Source organism: Oncorhynchus mykiss, chromosome 8 (assembly GCF_057628025.1).
Source record: "Oncorhynchus mykiss isolate SJ-2025 chromosome 8, ASM5762802v1, whole genome shotgun sequence".
In the NCBI taxonomy this organism is placed as follows: domain Eukaryota; kingdom Metazoa; phylum Chordata; class Actinopteri; order Salmoniformes; family Salmonidae; genus Oncorhynchus; species Oncorhynchus mykiss.
In genome coordinates this window covers 43,446,396-43,469,028 of record NC_143029.1, presented here as the reverse complement: position 1 = coordinate 43,469,028, position 22,633 = coordinate 43,446,396, and the positions used below count along the sequence as shown (strand labels likewise).

The window sequence follows — 22,633 nt, the reverse complement described above, 5'->3', positions numbered from 1 at the left end:
TACAAAAAAGGTAATTAAATGAAAGTAGACTCTAGCCTGTTTTTAAATGTTACTTTCTGCAACAATTCATGCTCGACAGACAGCTCATTAGACTGAACCCCCGATTCTAAACCTGAGAAGCCCACTGCATGCGACAGAACATTACCAAAAGCAAAAAGGATACTCAAAAGCAGAGAGGTCATGGTATGTCTTTTAAGTCATTTTTCCAATAAGCATAGCATAGGCCTACTGTATGTACTGCCGCAGCATGACCCCTCTTCCTTTTGATTGTTTCCATCTCCGGCCACACACTTCAGGTGGTGTCCAGCTCCAAAGTGCTTGGCGTGACATTCCAAGCCAACCTAAAATGGGACTTGCACATTTCTGACATTACCGAAGGCTCTTTCTCCAACCAGTGCTCGAGTACAGCGCTCTGGTCTGGCACCCAGGTCTCACAGCCCACCAACACAACCAACTTGAGAAGGTCAAACGACATGGGCCCCCTTATCGCCAGTATCGCCCACATCGTAATTGGCTACAAGAAGCAGTTATCTTGGCTAAAAGCTGTGCAACCATATACTAAATTATAAACTTTTGAACATCCATTGGTGAACATCCAGTGGAGACCGTTTTTAGAAGAAATTGTGAAATGTTTAAGGTAAGTGCAAGGGTTCCAATATATTTGGCCACAACTGTATATCTGGCATCTGTATCTAAAATGGTTATTGTGAAATAGTTCATCTAAGTTTGGATAAATGTGTATATATCTGCTACTTTTGGAGGCCAAGTAGCTATCATGTAATATTACTGTCATACATTGCCAACCTTTTGAGTTGTGTGTTCCTTCCAACAGGGATCTTGTTGATGAAGCGAAGGATTTCCACCTCATGCCAGAGCGCCGTCCTCACCTGCCCGCTTTTAAGACTCGACAAAGATGCTGTACTTCAATCGCAGGGCTAATATATGCAGTCGGTGGACTAAATAGTGCAGGTACCCTTTTAACATCGCCTCTATTTGTCCCAATAGTTAAAAAATGTTGGTACACATCCACAACTTTTTCCACCTCATATCCAGTATCTCCAGCACAATATCAGTGTCAACATATGCGAAAACAATCGTTTCTCCATTCGGTACTTAAAAAGGTCCTAAGGAAGTGCCACATTTTTTTTTTCAACAGTGATTTTCTCCGACAACGAAATTTGCAGTTTTGCCGGAAACTCATTACAGGTTTTGGAGGTGACTGTGTTTTTTGATGACATCAGCTGGCACTTTCAAAGGACCTTTTTCTTTTAATCTATTTAACTCCCGAAAGTATAAACATGCCTTTTATGGTGTGGTGCTGGAGATAATGAATGAGGTTAAAAAGTGGTGAATTTACTATTTTACAATGAAATTGCCAGAGGGTCTGTGAGATGTAAAGATCTAATCCGCATTTGCGGAAACACTGCCACTGTTTGCCCCCCCCAACACCTTTGCAATTCTTGTGGTGTTGATGAAAAAAAATATTTTTTGCAGTACATATTCTGCTGTTCTATCGCCTGTGCAATGTCTGAGGAAAGCAAACGATGTTAGTTGTTTGCAGTAATTCTTTGTTGTTGTAATATCCCAAATGGACATTGCAGTTTCACCAATTAAGGATTCTCACTTTAACAGTTTTACTTAAAGGCCCAGTGCACAGTGCACACTCAATGTATGTTTTTACTGTGTTTTGTATCATATTGTACAACAGCTGATGAAACTAACACTGTAGAAGTGTGAAAAAATATGATAGTTGCTGGTTGAAAATACAATCTGAATCTATACTTCTAATCAGCAGATTTTGCATGGGTGAAGTTTAATAGACCAATAACAGCTAGTTTCCAGTTTTCCCCTCCTCACTCAGACCACTCCCAGACAGTCTTAGAAAAATTATTGCTTTCTTTTTGACCATTTTAATGGAAAACTATTACAGTAAGGTACTTAAAGGAGAAGTTTATCCAAAACCCGGAAACTCCCAAATGATTGCATATATTGAAACCAGTTAAGTGGAATTTGCCCTCACTCTCCCTGTTAGTGCTATACTGAAACAGTTGCAAAAATGGGTCAGGTGACTCATTCGGTCAGACGCTTTCAACAAAACAACACATGTCCAGACTTCGCGGATTTCTGAATCTTGAATTCACTGGGAACTGAGCAGATTAATGCCTGCATCCAGCAACGTCATGAGTCACCTGACCATTTTTGCAGCTGTTTCAGTACAACACTACAGGGAGTGCGGGCAAACTCCACTGAACTAGTCTCAATGTATGAAATCACTTGTGAATTTTGTGTAAACTTCTCCTTTAATTGTTACCCAGAAATGTGATATTAATATAAAAATGTATTTTATTTAGTTAGCACTGTGTGATTGATTGAGTCTACATACAGTAATGAGAGAAAATTGACAGGGTTACTCAGTGCTTGGAAAGCAAACATTGTCTGCCAGTGGATGAGAGGGCACATGAGACATGGCTTCAGCTTCAGTTCATGTCAGGAAAGTGTTGACACTGGTAGTGGAGACGTCCTGCTCTTTGCTGACTTTTCCTAAATGTTTGTATTTTACACTGCTCATTTGTCCAAATTTTTATATTTCACCTCCCGGAATGTATTTAGTGCCTTTTTACCTGTTTTTTTCACACATATTCCCAACTTAGCCAAGACAAGGGGCTGTAGGATGAGACAGATGTTTTGTATTGAACTCAAAGTACCCAGAGGAGGATGGATAATAGCTTACCTCCAGCTACAGGTTGGTGCTACCCTAGAAGGTGCTGTTGAGATTACCTTAGACCATTGCAAAACAGTGTGTTTTAACCACATATTTGGTGATGTGAATATATTTAGTATAGTTTTATCTAAAAAGGATAACATTTTATGTTGGTTCACTTGTTATGCTCAACGGGCTCAGTTTTCCACCAGCTCAACTGCTTTTACACAATGATTTGACTATTATATATTCAATGTTTGGGGGGGGGGGGGGAGAGAGAAAAAAGGAATAGTTTCACCATAATTAAAAGTTCAGTTCACGTAACGGGGTTGACCTTAAAATGAGGTACAGACGTTTAGGATTAAATGTCAGGAATTGTGAAAAACTGAGTTTAAATGTAGTTGGCTAAGGTGTATGTAAACTTCCGACTTCAATTGTATGTATGTATATAATAAATATATATAAGACCTTCTATAATAAATATATATTCTAGGCCTTCTTGCTCGCACACGCTTTTTCAGTTCTGCCCACACATTTTCTAAAGGATTGTGGTCAGGGCTTTGTGATGGCCACTCTAATACCTTGACTTTGTTGTCCTTAAGCCGATTTGCCACAACTTTGGAAGTATGCTTGGGGTCATTGTCCATTTGGAAGACCCATTTGCAACCAAACTTTAACTTTCTGACTGATGTCTTGAGATGTTGCTTCAATATATCCACATCATTTTCCTGCCTCATGATGCCATCTATTTTGTGAAGTGCACCAGTCCCTCCTGCAGAAAAGCACCCCCACAACATGATGCTGCCACCCCTGTGATTCACGGTTCGGATGGTGTTCTTCAGCTTGCAAGCCTCCCCATTTTTCTTCCAAACATAACGATGTTCATTATGGCCAAACAGTTCTATTTTTGTTTCATCAGAGGACATTTCTCCAAACAGTACAATCTTTGTCCCCATGTGCAATTGCAAAATGTAGTCTGGCTTTTTATGGCGGTTTTGGAGCAGTGGCTTCTTCCTTGCTGAGCGGCCTTTCAGGTTATGTCGATATAGGACTTGTTTTACTGTAGATATAGATACTTTTGTACCTGTTTCCTCCAAGGTCCTTTGCTGTTGTTCTGGGAATAATTAGCAGTTTTCGCACCAAAGTGCGTTCATCTCTAGGAGACAGAACGCGTCTCCTTCCTGAGCGGTATGACGGCTGCGTTGTTTGTACAGATGAACGTGGTACCTTCAGGCGTTTGGAAATTGCCCCCAAGGATGAACCAGACTTGTGGAGGTCTCCAATTTTTTTTTGATGTCTTGGCTGATTTTCTTTTGATTTTCCCATGATGCCAAGCAGAGGCACTGAGTTTGAAGGTATGCCTTGAAATGCATCCACAGGTACACCTCCAATTGACTCAAATGTTGTCAATTAGCCTATCATTAGCTTCTAAAGCCGTGACATACTTTTCTGGATTTTCCAAGCTGTTTAAAGTCACAGTCAACTTAGTGTATGTAAACTTCTGACCCACTGGAATTGTGATACAATTGTTTGAAAAATGACTTGTCATGCACAAAGTAGATGTCATAACCGACTTGCCAAAACTATAGTTTAACAATACATTTGTGGAGTGGTTGAAAAATGAGGTTTAATGACTCCAACCTAAGTGTATGTAAACTTCCGACTTCAACTCTATGTGTGTTATATTGTCCATGACTTTCTAGTGTATGGTTAAAGAGAAAATAGACTAATTTAATGGAGAGAGAAAATCAACATTGGCATTCTTTTTCAATAAACTCTTCCGACTATTGACTTTTTTCACAACTACCACCAGTTTGGTTCCAAAAAATGTACAAGAAATACATAGATATAGTAAAAACATGTGTGTATAAAAAATTATATAAAATATATTTCTAGCTGAAACCCTCATATTAAACATCTGTGGTATTCGCTAAGTTGGTTTATATTTAGGATCATGTTTTACAACTGTCATTCTATTTTTTATTTATAAATATATATTTTACATGTGTTAAGGCCACACAGAGGGCCAGAGATAATTACAGACAATCTGTGATAATCTTAGGTATTCAAAAGGGCTACTAGATGTCTTGTTATAAATAACATAAAATCCTTAAGTTACAAAAACTCAGATAGTTTACTGGTAAACTTTGAAAGTCTTTTAAAATGTAATGTTGGTGCACAATTTCTACTTAAAATATCAAAGGGACTCAAAATGCACTCTTTGTGGAATGACCCAAATATCAGTACACAAGCCATTGGAAGTTATTTGAAACCGTGACCCAAAAACAAATCATGGACTCAAATCAAATCATGGACTAAGTTATTCGTTACACCCTAACTTGTTTATTTTTGTTTAAATGTTGTGCATGTTTTTTTTTATCCAGGTGACTCATTGACTGTAGTTGAAGTATTTGACCCAATTGGAAATTGCTGGGAACGCTGTCAGCCAATGAGTACAGCTCGAAGTCGAGTGGGTGTGGCAGTTGTCAATGGGTTACTTTACGCAATCGGTGGATATGATGGACAATCACGGCTAAGCACAGTGGAGGTCTATAACCCAGAAACGGATACTTGGACATGTGTTGCTAGCATGAACAGTCAACGAAGGTGAGAATATCTTTCTAATTATGTACTTTAGGGTTGTTTTATATTAATTCAATCACTTTGACTGCACCCCTTTTGATATAAATTAAACTTTCCATAAATGTTTCTCCATGGTAGAAGTAGTCAGTAATGGACATTTTGAACCTGAATACCAAAACATTCAGGAGATAGGTGCTCAAAGGTTATTCAAGATTCAAAATTCCTACACATACATTCAACTTGAATAACAAAAGACAGAGAAATAAACAAACAAAGAAAAATGTGTTTACAAAAAAGGAGAGAGCTGTTCAATCAGACGTTTTGGCTCCATGTAATCTAAGCATTCGATCCAAAGTGCCTCTCTTAACAATTTCCTCACCATATTGCCACCTCTGGAGGAAAGAAACTTTCTCAATTTCCCAGAATTTCAAGGTAGAGGCTGAGCCATGATTGGCCTTCATGTAATGTCGCGCGATTGCATAGGGTTGTCAAACTATTTGATAGTTTCTCGTTCATTTTGAAAAACATTACAAAAAAATGTACCTTTAACGTTCATGTTAATAATTATGAGCATGCCATTTTGTTTATTTTCCAAATAAAACATTTGGTAACTTAAGTACAATTTATTTTTAAATAATTCTGTAATGTTGAAGATCTAATACTGTGTGGGGGGCAAGTTTTTATAAATTTCAATTTATTTAAGAAAAGTGCAAGGTTTCAGATATATTTGTCCGCAACTGTATGTGAAAATAACAAAAATCTTTTAGATAATTGATTTTTCAAGGGCAGAAATAAAAGATCCCAGAAATGTTCCATACACACAAAAGGCGTATTTCTCTTGGACGGCTGGCATTCTGACTGCAGGGATGTACACCAGAGCTGTTGCAAGAGAATTGATTGTTCATTTCTCTGCCATAAGCTACCTCCAATGTCGTTTTAGAGCCTCACAACCGCAGACCACATGTAACCACGCCAGCTCAGGACCTCCACAGCCGGGCTTCTTCACCTGCAGGATTGTCTGAGACCAGCCACCCAGACAACTGAGGAGAATTTCTGTCTGTAATAAAGCCATTTTGTTGGGAAAAACTAATTCTGATTGGCTGGGCCTTGCTCCCCAGTGGGTGGGCCTATGCCCTCCAAGGCCCATCCATGGCTATGCTCCGGCCTATTCAAGTGAAATCGATAGATTAGGGCTTAATACATTTATTTCAATTGACTAATTTCCTCATAAGAACTGTAACTCAGTAAAATCATTGAAATTGTTGCATGTTGCGTTTATATTTTTTCTAGATATTATAAAACAGATTTGAAACCCTGTTTATAAGCTTTCATATAACATCTGAACTATTCATATTTTTCATTGATGCTGCCATGGATGTCTCATGGTAGGGTGGGGTATGCAAAATTGGTCGCATTTAAGCACCTCTATCTCATGAATGTTTTTGCATTCAGGTCCAAAATTTCTACCATCGGCAACCATGTATGGAAGGTTTCATTCAAAGCAAAATGGGTGTGGTCGAAAAGTGATTAAATTCCTATAGAACGACCCATTTTTAAGTAGATACAGTATACTGATTACTTGTAGATGTACTGATTACCTGTAGATTTTGATAAGTTGTTTAGTAGGCTACAAATTTACCCTATTTTATCTACCTAGTAGCTGATCGAGACATTCTAAAATGCTTAACGGAGGATTGTTCACATGTTTTACTTTGCACTAAAGTGCTGTGGTCCTTGTAAATTAATAGGTTTAAAATTATTTGGAGAGGAATCAGGCATGCAATTTAAAACATGATAAATAGTAATTGACTGGGATTTTGGTCCCTGAATGCAATTTATTAGTATATGTTGGCATTGGCTAGTTTATCAAAACCAAATTGCTGTCACTCTTTGTCCATAGACTGCATTCAAACAAGTAAATTAATTATCCCCCAAACCAAACAATGATAGTTGTGGAACAGCTACTATTGTGACAAGTTCTACGAGTACCCACCCTATTTAAGTCATGTAACCTACAACTCAACTTGGTGTACTTGAACGTCATCTCATACATGAATCAAATAAGCCCTGGGGAAAGCATAGACATACAGTACCAGTCAAAAGTTTGCTACACATATACTCATTCCAGGGTTTTTATTTATTTTTACTATTTTCTACATTGTAGAATAATAGTGAAGACATGAAAACTATGAAATAACACCTGGAGTCATGTAGGAATCAAAAAAAGAGTTAAACAAATCAAAATATATGTTATATTTGAGATTCTTCAAAGTAGCTACCCTTTGCCAAAGTAGCCACCCTTTGCACACTCTTGGTATTCGCTCAACCAGCTTCATGATGTAGTCGCCTGGAATGCTTTTCAATTAACAGGTGTGCCTTGTTAAAAGTTTATTTGTGGAATTTCTTTCCTTTTTAATGCTTTTGAGCCAATCAGTTGTGTTTTGACAAGGTCAATACAAGAACAGCTCAAATAAGCAAAGAGAAATGACAGCACATCATTAGTTTGAGACATGATGGTCAGTCAATCCGGAAATTGTCAAGAACTTTGAAAGTTCATTCGCTATGAAGAAACTGGCTCTCATGAGGACCGCCACAGGAAAGGAAGACAGAGTTACCTATGCTGCAGAGGATAAGTTCATTGGCGTTACCAGCCTCAGAAATTGCAGCCAAAATAAATGCTTCACAGAGTTGAAGTAACAGAGATCTCAATATCAACTGTTCAGGGGAGACTGCGTGAATCAGGCTTTCGTTGTCGAATTGCTGCAAAGAAACCAGTATTAAAGGACACCAATAAGAAGGGCCAAGAAAAATGAGCAATGTAAATTAGACCGGTGAAAATCTGTCCTTTGGTCTGCAGTCCAAATTTGAGATTTTTGGTTCCAACTGCCAAGTCTTTGTGAGACGCAGAGTAGGTGAACGGATGATCTCTGTATCTGTGGTTCCCAGCGTGAAGCATGGAGGAGGAGGTGTGATGGTGCTTTGCTGGCGATACTGTAAGTGATTTATTTAGATTTCAAGGCATACTTACCCAGCATGGCTACCACAGCATTCTGCAGCGATACGCCATCCCATCTGCGCTTAGAGGGCTATGATTTGTTTTTCAACAGGACAATGGCCAAGGCTGTGTAAGTGCTATTTTGACCAAGGAGGAGAGTGATGGAGTGCTGCGTCAGATGACCTGGCCTCCACAATCACCTGACCTCAACCCAATTGAGATGTTTTGGGATGAATTTCACCTCAGAGTGATGGAAAAGCAGCCAACAAACAAGTGCTCATCATGTGTGGGAACTCCTCCAAGACTGTTGGAAAAGCATTCCTGGTGAAGCTGGTTGAGAGAATGCCAAGAGTGTCTAAAGCTGTCATCAAGGCAAAGGGTGGCTGTTTGAAGAATATATTTTGATTTGCTTAACACTATTTTGGTTACTACATGATTCCATGTGTTATTTCATAGTTTTGATGTCTTCACTTTTATTCTATAATGGAGAAAATAGTAAAAATAAAGAAAAAGCCTTGAATGAGTAGGTGTGTCCAAACTTTTGACTGTTACTGTAGATTCTATGGTTTTTATACACCATTGGCGAAAACCCTAGTTAAATGGACAGGAGCTTCTTGATCCAGCTGATGGGTCTGCAAAAACACGTTATTGTGTGTTTATCCTCGTTCCCCTTTCTCCATCTCTCCGAATGCAGTGCAATGGGAACAGTGGTGGTTGACGGACATATCTATGTGTGCGGGGGCTATGATGGCAAATCCTCACTCAACTCAGTAGAGTGCTACTCTCCAGAAGCCAACAGGTTCTGTACATTTCCTATGTGATTTACTTTACTTTGACTCCCTGAATTCCCAGTCAAGCTAGACCAGAGGGTATACTACGTACCTGGTTTGAGGAGTTAGTGAGGTAACTTTGGTCAACTCTGAGTTCCACTCGGGATAACCGGTACCATGAAAGTGGCTCACCTTTTAGCCAGGTATATTTCTATGGCAACAAATGCTTCAGAACTAACCTGCTCCGGGGCAGGCTAACTCAGTTTATCCTGGATGATTTTTGAGCCGTGAGTTGAGGACCAATTAAATCAGATTCCCTCTCTCTCACAAACATTGCGTCATCATCCCCTTCATTTGAGGAAGACGATCAATTCAAATATTTTATTTTATTAATTCAATGTTTTTTGTGTTAAAAAAATGTGTAATTAAAATACCTTGCATATTTAGTAATGACAGAATGGATTTGAAAGTTCACACACAGTAATACTTTTGTATGACATTCTAAAATTATTTTAATAGGCTGCCATTTACGTATCACTGACCTAGCCCCTACACCCATTGTACTTGTGGAGATCTGTGAGGATTGGATTTTTAAATGTAACCTTTACTTAACTTGGCAAGTCAGATTCTTATTTACAATTACGGCCTACACCGGCTAAATCCGGACGACGCTGGGCCAATTGTGCGCCGCCCTATGGGGACTCCTAATCACGACTGGATGTGATGCAGCCTGGATTCGCACTGAGATGCGGTGTCTTGGACTACTGCGCCACTCGGGATAGGTGTCTGCCGTACAGCAACAATTCCCCCTTGAAGGAGAAGATGGAGCTACTTCCACATTTGACCCTTAATTGACATTGATGTATTTACAAAACATTAGGAATACCCTTTTGTCCTCAGTACAGCCTCAATTCGTCAGGGCATGGACTCTACAAGGTGTTGAAAGCGCTCCACAGGGATGCTGGATCATGTTGACTCCAATGCTTCCCACAGTTGGTGTCATGTTGGCTGGATGTCCTTTGGGTGGTGGACCATTCTTCATGCACATGGGAAACTGTTGAGCGTGAAAAACCCAGCAGCGTTGCAGTTCTTGACACAAACCGGCGCGCCTGGCATCTACTAACATATCCCATTTGTTTTGCCCATTCACCCTTTGAATGGCACACATACACAATCCATGTCTCAATTATCTGAAGGTTTAAGAATCCTTCTTGAACCTGTCTCCTCCCCTTCATCTACACAGATTGAAGTGGATTTAACAACTGCCATTAATAAGGGATCATAGCTTTGACCTGGATTCACCTGGTCAGTCTGTCATGGAAAGAGCAGGTGGTCTTAATGTTTTGTACACTCAGTGTATATACATGCTCCTACCTCCACATGAACTGTTGTGGAAGTTGGCCTGATACTGCTGTTGACTTAATGCATTTAAAACACATTTTATTATTATTTAAACCTTTATTTAACTAGGCAAGTCTTATTTACAATGACGGCCTACCCCGGACGACGCTGGGCCAATTGGGAGTCCCATAGGGAGGCGCACAATCACGGCCGGATTCGAACCAGGCTCTGTAGTGACACCTCTTGCACTGAGATGCAGTGCCTTGCGCCACTCGGGAGCCCTGCCGACTCTACCTTTTAATTCTGAGCTTGGTTGTGGAGGAATGTAAAAGTTTTTTTATATATATATTTTTATTGCTAATGTCATATTTTGTAACATTCATTTTGAGTATTTCTGCTGTGTTTTACTTCCTTACACTTATCCAGTTCTATCCAAAACCATTACTTTAGATCATATCACATCACACATATCAAGTATGTAAAACTATTTTCAAATGTATCATGTTGTTAGTGTGACTTTTATATTAAGTGAAAAGGTGTAGCCCATCTGTATCAACATTAAAGTGCACCTGCTTTTCCTTATACACTCGTGCAGGTGGACAGTAATGACAGAGATGAGTGCAAGTCGCAGTGCAGCTGGGGTGACTGTTTTTGATGGAAGGATTTTTGTATCTGGTGGTCATGACGGTTTACAGATCTTCAATACGGTAAGGATGCCATTTGACATACAACCTGCAAATTGCTGACAGGACTAAGGTACAGTGCCTTGCAAAAGTATTCGGCCCCCTTGAACTTTGCGACCTTTTGCCACATTTCAGGCTTCAAACATAAAGATATAAAACTGTATTTTTTTGTGAAGAATCAACAACAAGTGGGACACAATCATGAAGTGGAACGACATTTATTGGATATTTCAAACTTTTTTAACAAATCAAAAACGGAAAAATTGGGCGTGCAAAATTATTCAGCCCCCTTAAGTTAATGCTTTGTAGCGCCACCTTTTGCTGCGATTACAGCTGTAAGTCGCTTGGGGTATGTCTCTATCAGTTTTGCACATCGAGAGACTGACATTTTTTCCCATTCCTCCTTGCAAAACAGCTTGAGCTCAGTGAGGTTGGATGGAGAGCATTTGTGAACAGCAGTTTTCAGTTCTTTCCACAGATTCTCGATTGGATTCAGGTCTGGACTTTGACTTGGCCATTCTAACACCTGGATATGTTTATTTTTGAACCATTCCATTGTAGATTTTGCTTTATGTTTTGGATCATTGTCTTGTTGGAAGACAAATCTCCGTCCCAGTCTCAGGTCTTTTGCAGACTCCATCAGGTTTTCTTCCAGAATGGTCCTGTATTTGGCTCCATCCATCTTCCCATCAATTTGAACCATATTCCCTGTCCCTGCTGAAGAAAAGCAGGCCCAAACCATGATGCTGCCACCACCATGTTTGACAGTGGGGATGGTGTGTTCAGCTGTGTTGCTTTTACGCCAAACATAACGTTTTGCATTGTTGGCAAAAAGTTACATTTTGGTTTCATCTGACCAGAGCACCTTCTTCCACATGTTTGGTGTGTCTCCCAGGTGGCTTGTGGCAAATTTTAAACAACACTTTTTATGGATATCTTTAAGAAATGGCTTTCTTCTTGCCACTCTTCCATAAAGGCCAGATTTGTGCAATATACGACTGATTGTTGTCCTATGGACAGAGTCTCCCACCTCAGCTGTAGATCTCTGCAGTTCATCCAGAGTGATCATGGGCCTCTTGGCTGCATCTCTGATCAGTCTTCTCCTTGTATGAGCTGAACGTTTAGAGGGACGGCCAGGTCTTGGTAGATTTGCAGTGATCTGATACTCCTTCCATTTCAATATTATCGCTTGCACAGTGCTCCTTGGGATGTTTAAAGCTTTTTGTATCCAAATCCGGCTTTAAACTTCTTCACAACAGTATCTCGGACCTGCCTGGTGTGTTCCTTGTTCTTCATGATGCTCTCTGCGCTTTTAACGGACCTCTGAGACTATCACAGTGCAGGTGCATTTCTACGGAGACTTGATTACACACAGGTGGATTGTATTTATCATCATTAGTCATTTAGGTCAACATTGGATCATTCAGAGATCCTCACTGAACTTCTGGAGAGAGTTTGTTGCACTGAAAGTAAAGGGGCTGAATAATTTTGCACGCCCAATTTTTCAGTTTTTGATTTGTTAAAAAAGTTTGAAATATCCAATGAATGTCGTTCCACTTCATGATTGTGTCCCACTTGCTGTTGATTCTTCACAAAAAATACAGTTTTATATCTTTATGTTTGAAGCCTGAAATGTGGCAAAAGGTCGCAAAGTTCAAGGGGGCCGAATACTTGCGCAAGGCACTGTAGATGAACAGGAGAGGATTAGGTCTATTAGGCACTATTTGCAGGTGGGAAATGTGACATGTATGGCCCCTTTAAATCTAAAAAAGGATTAGATATTTTTCTTCAGATCAACACAACCTACTTGAAAATGAAATTAGAATTTTTGATTACATAATGTAGGCCTTCGCACTCCTTACTGTGGTACATCTTAAGATCAGGAACAAACATTTTCATACTCCTTGCTGTGGTACATCTTAAGATCAGGAACAAAAATGTTCACAAAATATGTCTAGTCTCAGCCCTGAGAGCGGCAGGGTAGCCTAGTGGTTCAACTCCTCAAAGTTCAACTCCTCAAATCCTGTCATTGAAAATAACAATTTGTTCTTAACTGACTTGACTAGTTAAATAAAGGTAAAAATAAATAAATAACTTTAAAACTGGTTGAAAATCAAAGATAATACTAACATATTGCAGTCCATCAATGATTCCCGACCAATTTGACTGAGATTGAGCAATTTTGCTGAGAATGATGGATAGATGTTGCCCCAAAAGTTGTGCAATATTGGTGGAAATGAATAACAATTATTCACAGCTGTATTTGCTGCCGAAGGTGCTTCCACTAAGTATCAACTATAGGGTGTGAAGATGCTACACCATCAATATAATACACAATTATACCTTTTTTTGTGGAACTTTTAAAGTGTGCAGTAGGTTGCGTTGATCAGTGGGGAAAAATCACAATTTATGCATTTCTAGATATTAAAGGAAGGGAGCATCATGTGAAAACTGTGCAAAAGATGTGAAGACTTTCAGTAGGTACTGTATACAGTGGGGCAAAAAAGTACACTGCTCAAAAAAATAAAGGGAGCACTTAAACAACACAATGTAACTCCAAGTCAATCACACTTCTGTGAAATCAAACTGTCCACTTAGGAAGCAACACTGAATGACAATAACTTTTACATGCTGTTGTGCAAATGGAATAGACAACAGGTGGAAATTATAGGCAATTAGCAAGACACCCCCAATAAAGGAGTGGTTCTGCAGGTGGTGACCACAGACCACTTCTCAGTTCCTATGCTTCCTGGCTGTTGTTTTGGTCACTTTTGAATGCTGGCGGTGCTTTCACTCTAGTGGTAGCATGAGACGGAGTCTACAACCCACACAAGTGGCTCAGGTAGTGCAGCTCATCCAGGATGGGACATCAATGCGAGCTGTGGCAAGAAGGTTTGCTGTGTCTGACGGCGTAGTGTCCAGAGCATGGAGGCGCTACCAGGAGACAGGCCAGTACATCAGGAGACGTGGAGGAGGCCGTAGGAGGGCAACAACCCAGCAGCAGGACTGCTACCTTTGTGCAATTAGGAGCAGGAGGAGCACTGCCAGAGCACTGCAAAATGACCTCCAGCAGGCCACAAATGTGCATGTGTCTGCTCAAACGGTCAGAAACAGAAACAGACTATGAGGGTGGTATGAGGGCCCGACGTCCACAGGTGGGGGTTGTGCTTACAGCCCAACACCGTGCAGGACGTTTGGCATTTGCCAGAGAACACCAAGAGTGGCAAATTTGCCACTGGCGCCCTGTGCTCTTCACAGATGAAAGCAGGTTCACACTGGGCACATGTGACAGACGTGACAGAGTCTGGAGACGCCGTGGAGAACGTTCTGCTGCCTGCAACATCCTCCAGCATGACCGGTTTGGCGGTGGGTCAGTCATGGTGTGGGGTGGCATTTCTTTGGGGGGCCGCACAGCCCTCCGTGTGCTCGCCAGAGGTAGCCTGACTGCCATTAGGTACCGAGATGAGATCCTCAGACCCCTTGTGAGACCATATGCTGGTGCGGTTGGCCCTGTCAGCAGTTCCTGCAAGAGGAAGGCATTGATGCTATGGACCGCCCGTTCCCCAGACCTGAATCCAATTGAGCACATCTGGGACATCATGTCTCACTCCATCCACCAACGTGGCGTTGCACCACAGACTGTCCAGGAGTCGGCGGATGCTTTAGTCCAGGTCTGGGAGGAGATCCCTCAGGAGACCATCCGCCACCTCATCAGGAGCATGCCCAGGCGTTGTAGGGAGGTCATACAGGCACGTGGAGGCTATACACACTACTGAGCCTCATTTTGACTTGTTTTAAGGGTATTACATCAAAGTTGGATCAGCCTGTAGTGTGGTTTTCCACTTTAATTTTGAGTGTGACTCCAAATCCAGACCTCCATGGGTTGATAAATTTGATTTCCATTGATCATTTTTGTGTGATTTTGTTGTCAGCACATTCAACTATGTAAAGAAAAAAGTATTTATTAAGAATATTTCATTCATTCACATCTAGGATGTGTTATTTTAGTGTTGCCTTTATTTTTTTGAGCAGTGTATTTAGTCAGCCACCAATTGTGCAAGTTCTCCCACTTAAAAAGATGAGGCCTGTAATTTTCATCATAGGTACACTTCAACTATGACAGATAAAATTAGAAAAAAAAATCCAGAAAATCACATTGTAGGATTTTTAATTAATTTATTTGCAAATTATGGTGGAAAATAAGTATTTGGTCAATAACAAAAGTTTATCTCAATACCCTTTGTTGGCAATGACAGAAGTCAAACGTTTTCTGTAAGTCTTCACAAGGTTTTCACACACTGTTGCTGGTATTTTTGCCCATTCCTCCATGCAGATCTCCTCTAGAGCAGTGATGTTTTGGGGCTGTTGTTGGGCAACACGGACTTTCAACTCCCTCCAAAGATTTTCTATGGGGTTGAGATCTGGAGACTGGCTAGGCCACTACAAAACCTTGAAATGCTTCTTGCAAAGCCACTCCTTCGTTGCCCGTGCAGTGCAGTGTGTTTGGGATCATTGTCATGCTGAAAGACCCAGCCACGTTTCATCTTCAATGCCCTTGCTGATGGAAGGAGGTTTTCACTCAAAATCTCACGATCCATTCATTCTTTCCTTTACACGGATCAGTCGTCCTGGTCCCTTTGCAGAAAAACAGCCCCAAAGCATGATGTTTCCATCTCCATGCTTCACAGTAGGTATGGTGTTCTTTGGATGCACGACGAGTTGAGTTTTTACCAAAAAGTTATATTTTGGTTTGATCTAACCAAATGCTCTCTAGCAAACTTCAGACGGGCCTGGACATGTACTGGCTTAAGCAGGGGGACACGTCTGGCACTGCAGGATTTGAGTCCCTGGCGGCGTAGTGTGTTACTGATGGTAGGCTTTGTTACTTTGGTCCCAGCCTTCTGCAAGTCATTCACTAGGTTCCCCCGTGTGGTTCTGGGATTTTTGCTCAAAGTTCTTGTGATCATTTTGACCCCACGGGGTGAGATCTTGCGTGGAGCCCCAGATCGAGGGAGATTATCAGTGGTCTTGTATGTCTTCCATTTCCTAATAATTGCTCCCACAGTTGAGTGCTTCAAACCAAGCTGCTTACCTATTGCAGATTCAGTCTTCCCAGCCTGGTGAAGGTCTACAATTTTGTTTCCGGTGTCCTTTGACAGCTCTTTGGTCTTGGCCATAGTGGAGTTTGTAGTGTCACTGTTTGAGGTTGTGGAAAAGTGTCTTTTATACTGATAACAAGTTCAAACAGGTGCCATTAATACAGGTAACGAGTGGAGGACAGAGGAGCCTCTTAAAGAAGAGGTTACAGGTCTGTGAGAGCCAGAAATCTTGCTTGTTTGTAGGTGACCAAATACCTATTTGTTCACCATAATTTGCAAATACATTCATAAACAATCCCACAATGTGATTTTCTGAAAATTAGAAAAAAAATCGCCTGTCATAGTTGTGTACCTATGATGAAAATTACAGGCCTCTCATCTTTTTAAGTGGGAGAACTTGCACAATTGGTGGCTGACTAAATACTTTTTTGCCCCACTGTATATATGCCTCTCCCCATCAGACGGGGATTCAATCCCCCCCCCCTCGCTCCGAAACCTTCGCTCCCCGCCCCGAACCCTTCGCTCCCCGCTCCGAACCCTTCGCTCCCCGCTCCGAACCCTTCGCTCCCCGCTCCGAACCCTTCGCTCCCCGCTCCGAACCCTTCGCTCCCCGCTCCGAACCCTTCGCTCCCCGTTCCAAACCCTTCGCCCCCCGCTCCGAACCCTTCTCATCCCCACTTCTTACCCTTTACTCCCCACTTCTAACCCTTCACTCCCCGCTCCAAAACCTTGACTGCCTACTCCCCGCCCCAAGCCCTTTCTCTCCCCGCCCCGAGCCCTTTCTCTCCTTGCCCCGAGCCCCTTCTCTCCTTGCCCCGAGCCCCTTCTCTCCCGCCCCGAGCCCCTTCTCTCCCCGCCCCGAGCCCCTTCTCTCCCCGCCCCAAGCCCTTTCTCTCCCCGCCCCGAGCCCTTTCTCTCCCCGCCCCAAGCCCTTTCTCTCTCCGCTCCAAGCCCTTTCTCTCTCCGCTCCAAGCCCTTTCTCTCTCCGCTCCAAGCCCTTACTCTCTTCGCTCCAAACGCTTCTCTCGCCGCTCCCCGCTCCAAACCCTTCTCTTCCCCGCTCCAAACCCTTCTCTTCCCCGCTCCAAACCCTTCTCTTCCCCGCTCCAAACCCTTCTCTTCCCCGCTCCAAACCCTTTCTCTCCCCGCCCCAAGCCCTTTCTCTCCCCGCCCCAAGCCCTTTCTCTCCCCGCCCCAAGCCCTTTCTCTCCCCGCCCCAAGCCCTTTCTCTTCCCGCCCCAAGCCCTTTCTCTCCCCGCCCCAAGCCCTTTCTCTCTCCGCTCCAAGCCCTTTCTCTCTCCGCTCCAAGCCCTTACTCTCTTCGCTCCAAACGCTTCTCTCTCCGCTCCCCTCTCCAAACCCTTCTCCTCCCTGCTCCAAACCCTTCTCCTCCCCGCTCCAAACCCTTCTCCTTCCCGCTCCAAACCCTTCTCCTTCCAGCTCCAAACCCTTCACTCCCGCTCCAAACCCTTTTCCTCCCCGCTTCAAGCCCTTACTCTCCCCGCTCCAAACTCTCCGCTCCCCGCTCCCCTCTCCAAACCCTTCTCCTTCCCGCTCCAAACCCTTCTCCTTCCCGCTCCAAACCCTTCTCCTTCCCGCTCCAAACCCTTCTCCTTCCAGCTCCAAACCCTTCACTCCCGCTCCAAACCCTTTTCCTCCCCGCTTCAAGCCCTTACTCTCCCCGCTCCAAACTCTCCGCTCCCCGCTCCAAACCCTTCTCTCGCCGCTCCCCGCTCCAAACCCTTCTCTTCCCCGCTCCAAACCCTTCTCTTCCCCGCTCCAAACCCTTCTCTTCCCCGCTCCAAACCCTTCTCTTCCCCGCTCCAAACCCTTCTCTTCCCCGCTCCAAACCCTTCTCTTCCCCGCTCCAAACCCTTCTCTTCCCCGCTCCAAACCCTTCTCTTCCCCGCTCCAAACCCTTCTCTTCCCCGCTCCAAACCCTTCTCTTCCCCGCTCCAAACCCTTCTCTTCCCCGCTCCAAACCCTTTCTCTCCCCGCCCCAAGCCCTTTCTCTCCCCGCCCCAAGCCCTTTCTCTCCCCGCCCCAAGCCCTTTCTCTTCCCGCCCCAAGCCCTTTCTCTCCCCGCCCCAAGCCCTTTCTCTCTCCGCTCCAAGCCCTTTCTCTCTCCGCTCCAAGCCCTTACTCTCTTCGCTCCAAACGCTTCTCTCTCCGCTCCCCTCTCCAAACCCTTCTCCTCCCCGCTCCAAACCCTTCTCTTCCCCGCTCCAAACCCTTCTCTTCCCCGCTCCAAACCCTTCTCTTCCCCGCTCCAAACCCTTCTCTTCCCCGCTCCAAACCCTTTCTCTCCCCGCCCCAAGCCCTTTCTCTCCCCGCCCCAAGCCCTTTCTCTCCCCGCCCCAAGCCCTTTCTCTTCCCGCCCCAAGCCCTTTCTCTCCCCGCCCCAAGCCCTTTCTCTCTCCGCTCCAAGCCCTTTCTCTCTCCGCTCCAAGCCCTTACTCTCTTCGCTCCAAACGCTTCTCTCTCCGCTCCCCTCTCCAAACCCTTCTCCTCCCCGCTCCAAACCCTTCTCCTCCCCGCTCCAAACCCTTCTCCTTCCCGCTCCAAACCCTTCTCCTTCCAGCTCCAAACCCTTCACTCCCGCTCCAAACCCTTTTCCTCCCCGCTTCAAGCCCTTACTCTCCCCGCTCCAAACTCTCCGCTCCCCGCTCCAAACCCTTCTCTCGCCGCTCCCCGCTCCAAACCCTTCTCTTCCCCGCTCCAAACCCTTCAATCCCCACTCCCCGCTCCAAACTCTTAGCGAGCAGGATTCTAAGACTCTGACAAAAAAGTGTTTTCTTCAAATGTCCTTTTTACCACTCGTCTGTGATGGTGTTGATTGATCCAAATAGTTTTTTTAAGCGTATCTGGTACTATACCCATGTATAATCTCTGATGAAATTATTTGGCTGCATAGGCAATTTAGCATTTACAAAATTGACATTTTAGTGCTGTTTAAACAAGCTATGCCCTTCCACTTCCATTCTAATCAGGCTAATCTACTGGAGGCTGCTCTTGTAACAATAATCAATGACCAATTAATTGGTTGTTTAACCAATTAATAGCTTACATTTCATAAACAGTTTGGCTCAATCAATATCACGGGTGAATGTTAAAAAGTCCATAATCTCTTAAATCGTGAACATACCCTTTAAAATGCATTAGACTCTGAAAGAGAATGACTAATGACCCCTCCCATCCTGTAGGTGGAGTACTACAACCAGCACACAGCTCTTTGGCACCCCGTTGCTGGCATGATGAACAAGCGCTGTCGTCACGGCGCTGCAGCCCTTGGCAGCCAGCTCTATGTGGCGGGGGGTTATGATGGTTCCGGGTTCCTCAGCGGGGCCGAGGTGTACAGCTCAGTGGCAGACCAATGGAGCCACCTGGTGGCCATGAACACACGGCGCAGCAGAGTCTCACTGGTGGCAAACTGTGGCAGGCTTTACTCCGTGGGTGGCTATGACGGACAATCCAACCTGAGCTCTGTAGAGATGTACGACGCTGAGACCAACCGCTGGACATTCATGGCACCCATGGTGTGCCACGAGGGTGGGGTGGGTGTTGGTTGTATACCCCTTCAGCCTGCTTAACCCCTACCATCCCCAAAAGCCCAAAGACTTTTAGATTTTTGTCAATTATTTTTTAAATCAATTAACAAGAAAAAGGTATAAATGTATGTTTCTGTATACCAGGTACCACAGTTCAAACCATTAAGTCTGGTTTAGCCATTGTACCATTGAAAGGTTTATAATGAGAATGTTCATAGGGCATTAGTACATGAGTAAATAAATATATGTTGGGATAAATTCAGTTGCGTAGTTTGTAGGGATACAGAGGCTGGGGTTTTGGGATGGCCGGAGGTAACTGACCATTAGGCTCTAAGCTCCTATTTGGCAGGAGCGACAATAAATTAACTTGCAGTGAACACGTAGATTAAGAGAGCGATGAATGAATAGCAGGACAAGTGTGGACTTGTATCGTATGATATGTGCATCAGAATTTACAACCTTGAAGTGATACTTCATACCAGAATCTGTCCCGAATGTTACTATCACTATCAATGTCTGCACCATTGTACTGAGGATTGAGTTGCACTATCTGATCTGGAAGCCTTGTCATGGTTTCAGGTTTCACAATGTTGGTGAATTTCTTTGTGTTTTGGGAAAATAGGTATTATTTTGATTGGGATCATTTGCTTATGAATATTATTATAAAGTAACTGACCACCATAACTCCTTGCCCTTTGATTGTGGGAACTGTTTTCCCAACAAGGATCTTAGCAAAAGGGAACTGAAGAACTGTCTTTCGGTTGATTGCATTACGATGCCACAACACCAAGTTGTATAGCAACTTGATAACCCTTCAAATTGTTTAAACAAAATGAACAACACCTCATGTGCGTTCAACAGAGGAAATAGTTTGCTAACGTATTCCATTTGTCTTCTGTTAGCTGCGAAAATTCGCTAACAGTGTGCTGCGAACGTAAAATATCTGTTTCGGGTGTAAACTGCCACCACCTAGGCTTTCTATTACATGTAGTAGGAATAGGAAAGTCATTTTCAGTTTGATTCTCATTGCTAAACTGTCATGGTAATCCTTGCAAACATTTAGCTTTTTAATGTTTCACCATAACTTTCATTCAAAATCATTCAACTGAAATTGTTACTAAGTAACATGTTCATCACAAACAGAACCCTTGTTGAACGCACCTCTGCTCAAAGTGCAATTTCATCTTTTATTATAAAATAGTATGGGAGAACTTAAGTGGCTAAAATATGAAGTGTGCTTTGAAGAGTGCATAGCGACGATGTAGCTGCAAATGTTATGCTTTATTACCCAAAATATTGAATATGTCAAAAGCAGACTGTGTGCAGCACATTTAGGGAGCATTCCAGTAACATTCTGATTATTTTTTTTGCATCTGCCACTGGTAACGTTGTGTGGGAGCTTGCCATTCCCTTGGAACAACAGTGGCAAACTATTTTAAGAATGAGGTATTGTGTAATGTAATTGAAAATGGATTGTACAGTGAGATGTAGTATTGCTTTATAGACTTGTTTGTCAGACTTTATCTGCTGCATTGTCACGATTTAAATAACTTTCATTTGGGATTAATTACTGTGAACTGTTGATGTTTAGCTTATTTCTGCTGATGTTCTGGTAATATATTACACACACATTTTATATATATATATATTTTTTTTTTTGCATTATTATGTTTGCAGTATTCTTACTGCTCTTCACTTGGTACTGTCTGGTCCCAGGCTACAAATTGTATTTATTAGTGCATTCTTTTGTTGTTGTTTCTTGATTCTTAACTTTACGATTAGTACTACTATCACAAATATGTAAGCTTGAAGGGATAGTGATTTTTTTAATGACTTCCCTAGGGTGTTCTTTCCTCCAAACTGTTTATGAATTTGTTAGCAGTTCATTTAGCAACGTCAAGAATAATCTGACTAGCATTTTGGGAGAATGTAGGATTCCATCCGTTAGTAGGGCATTCAAAACCATTACAATTGGTGCAAGTTGAGTTGCAGACATTTTTTTTATATAAACAGGGACATCCCATTGAGACCATGGCCTCTTTATAAGGGAGCACTGCACACAATCATATAAATTCCCAATATTTACAATTGCAACGCAATAAATACATACCAAATTTACAAGTAACTTACAAAACACGATCATGGAAAAACAAACACATTCCTCAGTAAAAAGGTAAATCAACCAGTCGTCTGAACTGCTCTAGTGGCACCAAAACATCCAACCTTAGAGAGTTCTGGAGATCATTCCACAAGTAAGGTGCAAATAAACTAAATGCAGATCTACCTAACTTAGTGGACACTGAAGGGCTCTCCAGAGTTAGCCATATCTGAGACCGGGTCTGGTAGCTCGTACATCTTTAGGTTACGTTGAAGTAAGGTATGGCGGATGTTTGTGTAAGAGAGCTTTATAAACAAAAATATTGCAATGCGTTGATCTGAGTATTCAAAGAGGGCCAGCTTACTTTCTGATACAGAAAGCAGTGATATGTAGGAAACCTGTCATCTGTAAATAAAGCGCAGTGCGCTATGAGTAACTGCGTCCAATGGTTTCAATACAGTGGGAGCCGCATTCATATAGACGATATCACCATAATCGGTATGAATGTCAACTGAATGTTTTGTTTTCTGCTATTAAAACCTCTTGGCGCACAGATCCCTTTAGCGGGATCATTTTCGTCAACATCCTGTGAATTGCAGAGCGCCAAATTCAAATTAAATTACAAATAATATTTAATGTTCATGAAATCACAAGTGCGACATACCAAAACACAGTTTAGCTTGTTGTTAATCCACCTGGCATGTCAGATTTCAAAAAGGCTTTATGGTGAAAGCAAACCATGCGATTATGTGAGGACAGCTCTCAGCAGACAAAACATTACAAACATTACAAACAGCTAGCAGCAAAGTAGATTG

At 42.6% G+C, this 22,633-nt stretch overlaps 1 protein-coding gene across 6 annotated transcripts in view; it reads left to right on the top strand.

Annotated features, from left to right (window-relative positions):
• The window catches only part of klhl18 (kelch-like family member 18), a 79,925-nt gene extending 57,671 nt beyond the window's left edge, over positions 1-22,254 (top strand). For 2 of the 6 annotated variants that reach the window (XM_036985479.2, XM_036985477.2), the window contains 5 exons: positions 833-969; positions 5,086-5,308; positions 8,974-9,078; positions 10,986-11,097; positions 19,376-22,254. In XM_036985479.2, coding sequence (XP_036841374.1) covers positions 833-969; positions 5,086-5,308; positions 8,974-9,078; positions 10,986-11,097; positions 19,376-19,762 — 964 coding nt within the window. In that variant the 3' untranslated portion in view covers positions 19,763-22,254. Of the gene's footprint in view, positions 1-832; positions 970-5,085; positions 5,309-6,224; positions 6,600-8,973; positions 9,079-10,985; positions 11,098-19,375 lie in introns of those variants that run through there. The other 4 variants (XM_090243453.1, XM_036985478.2, XM_090243454.1 and 1 more) reach the window with 2 other exon arrangements.
• The last annotated feature ends 379 nt before the right edge of the window (positions 22,255-22,633 follow it).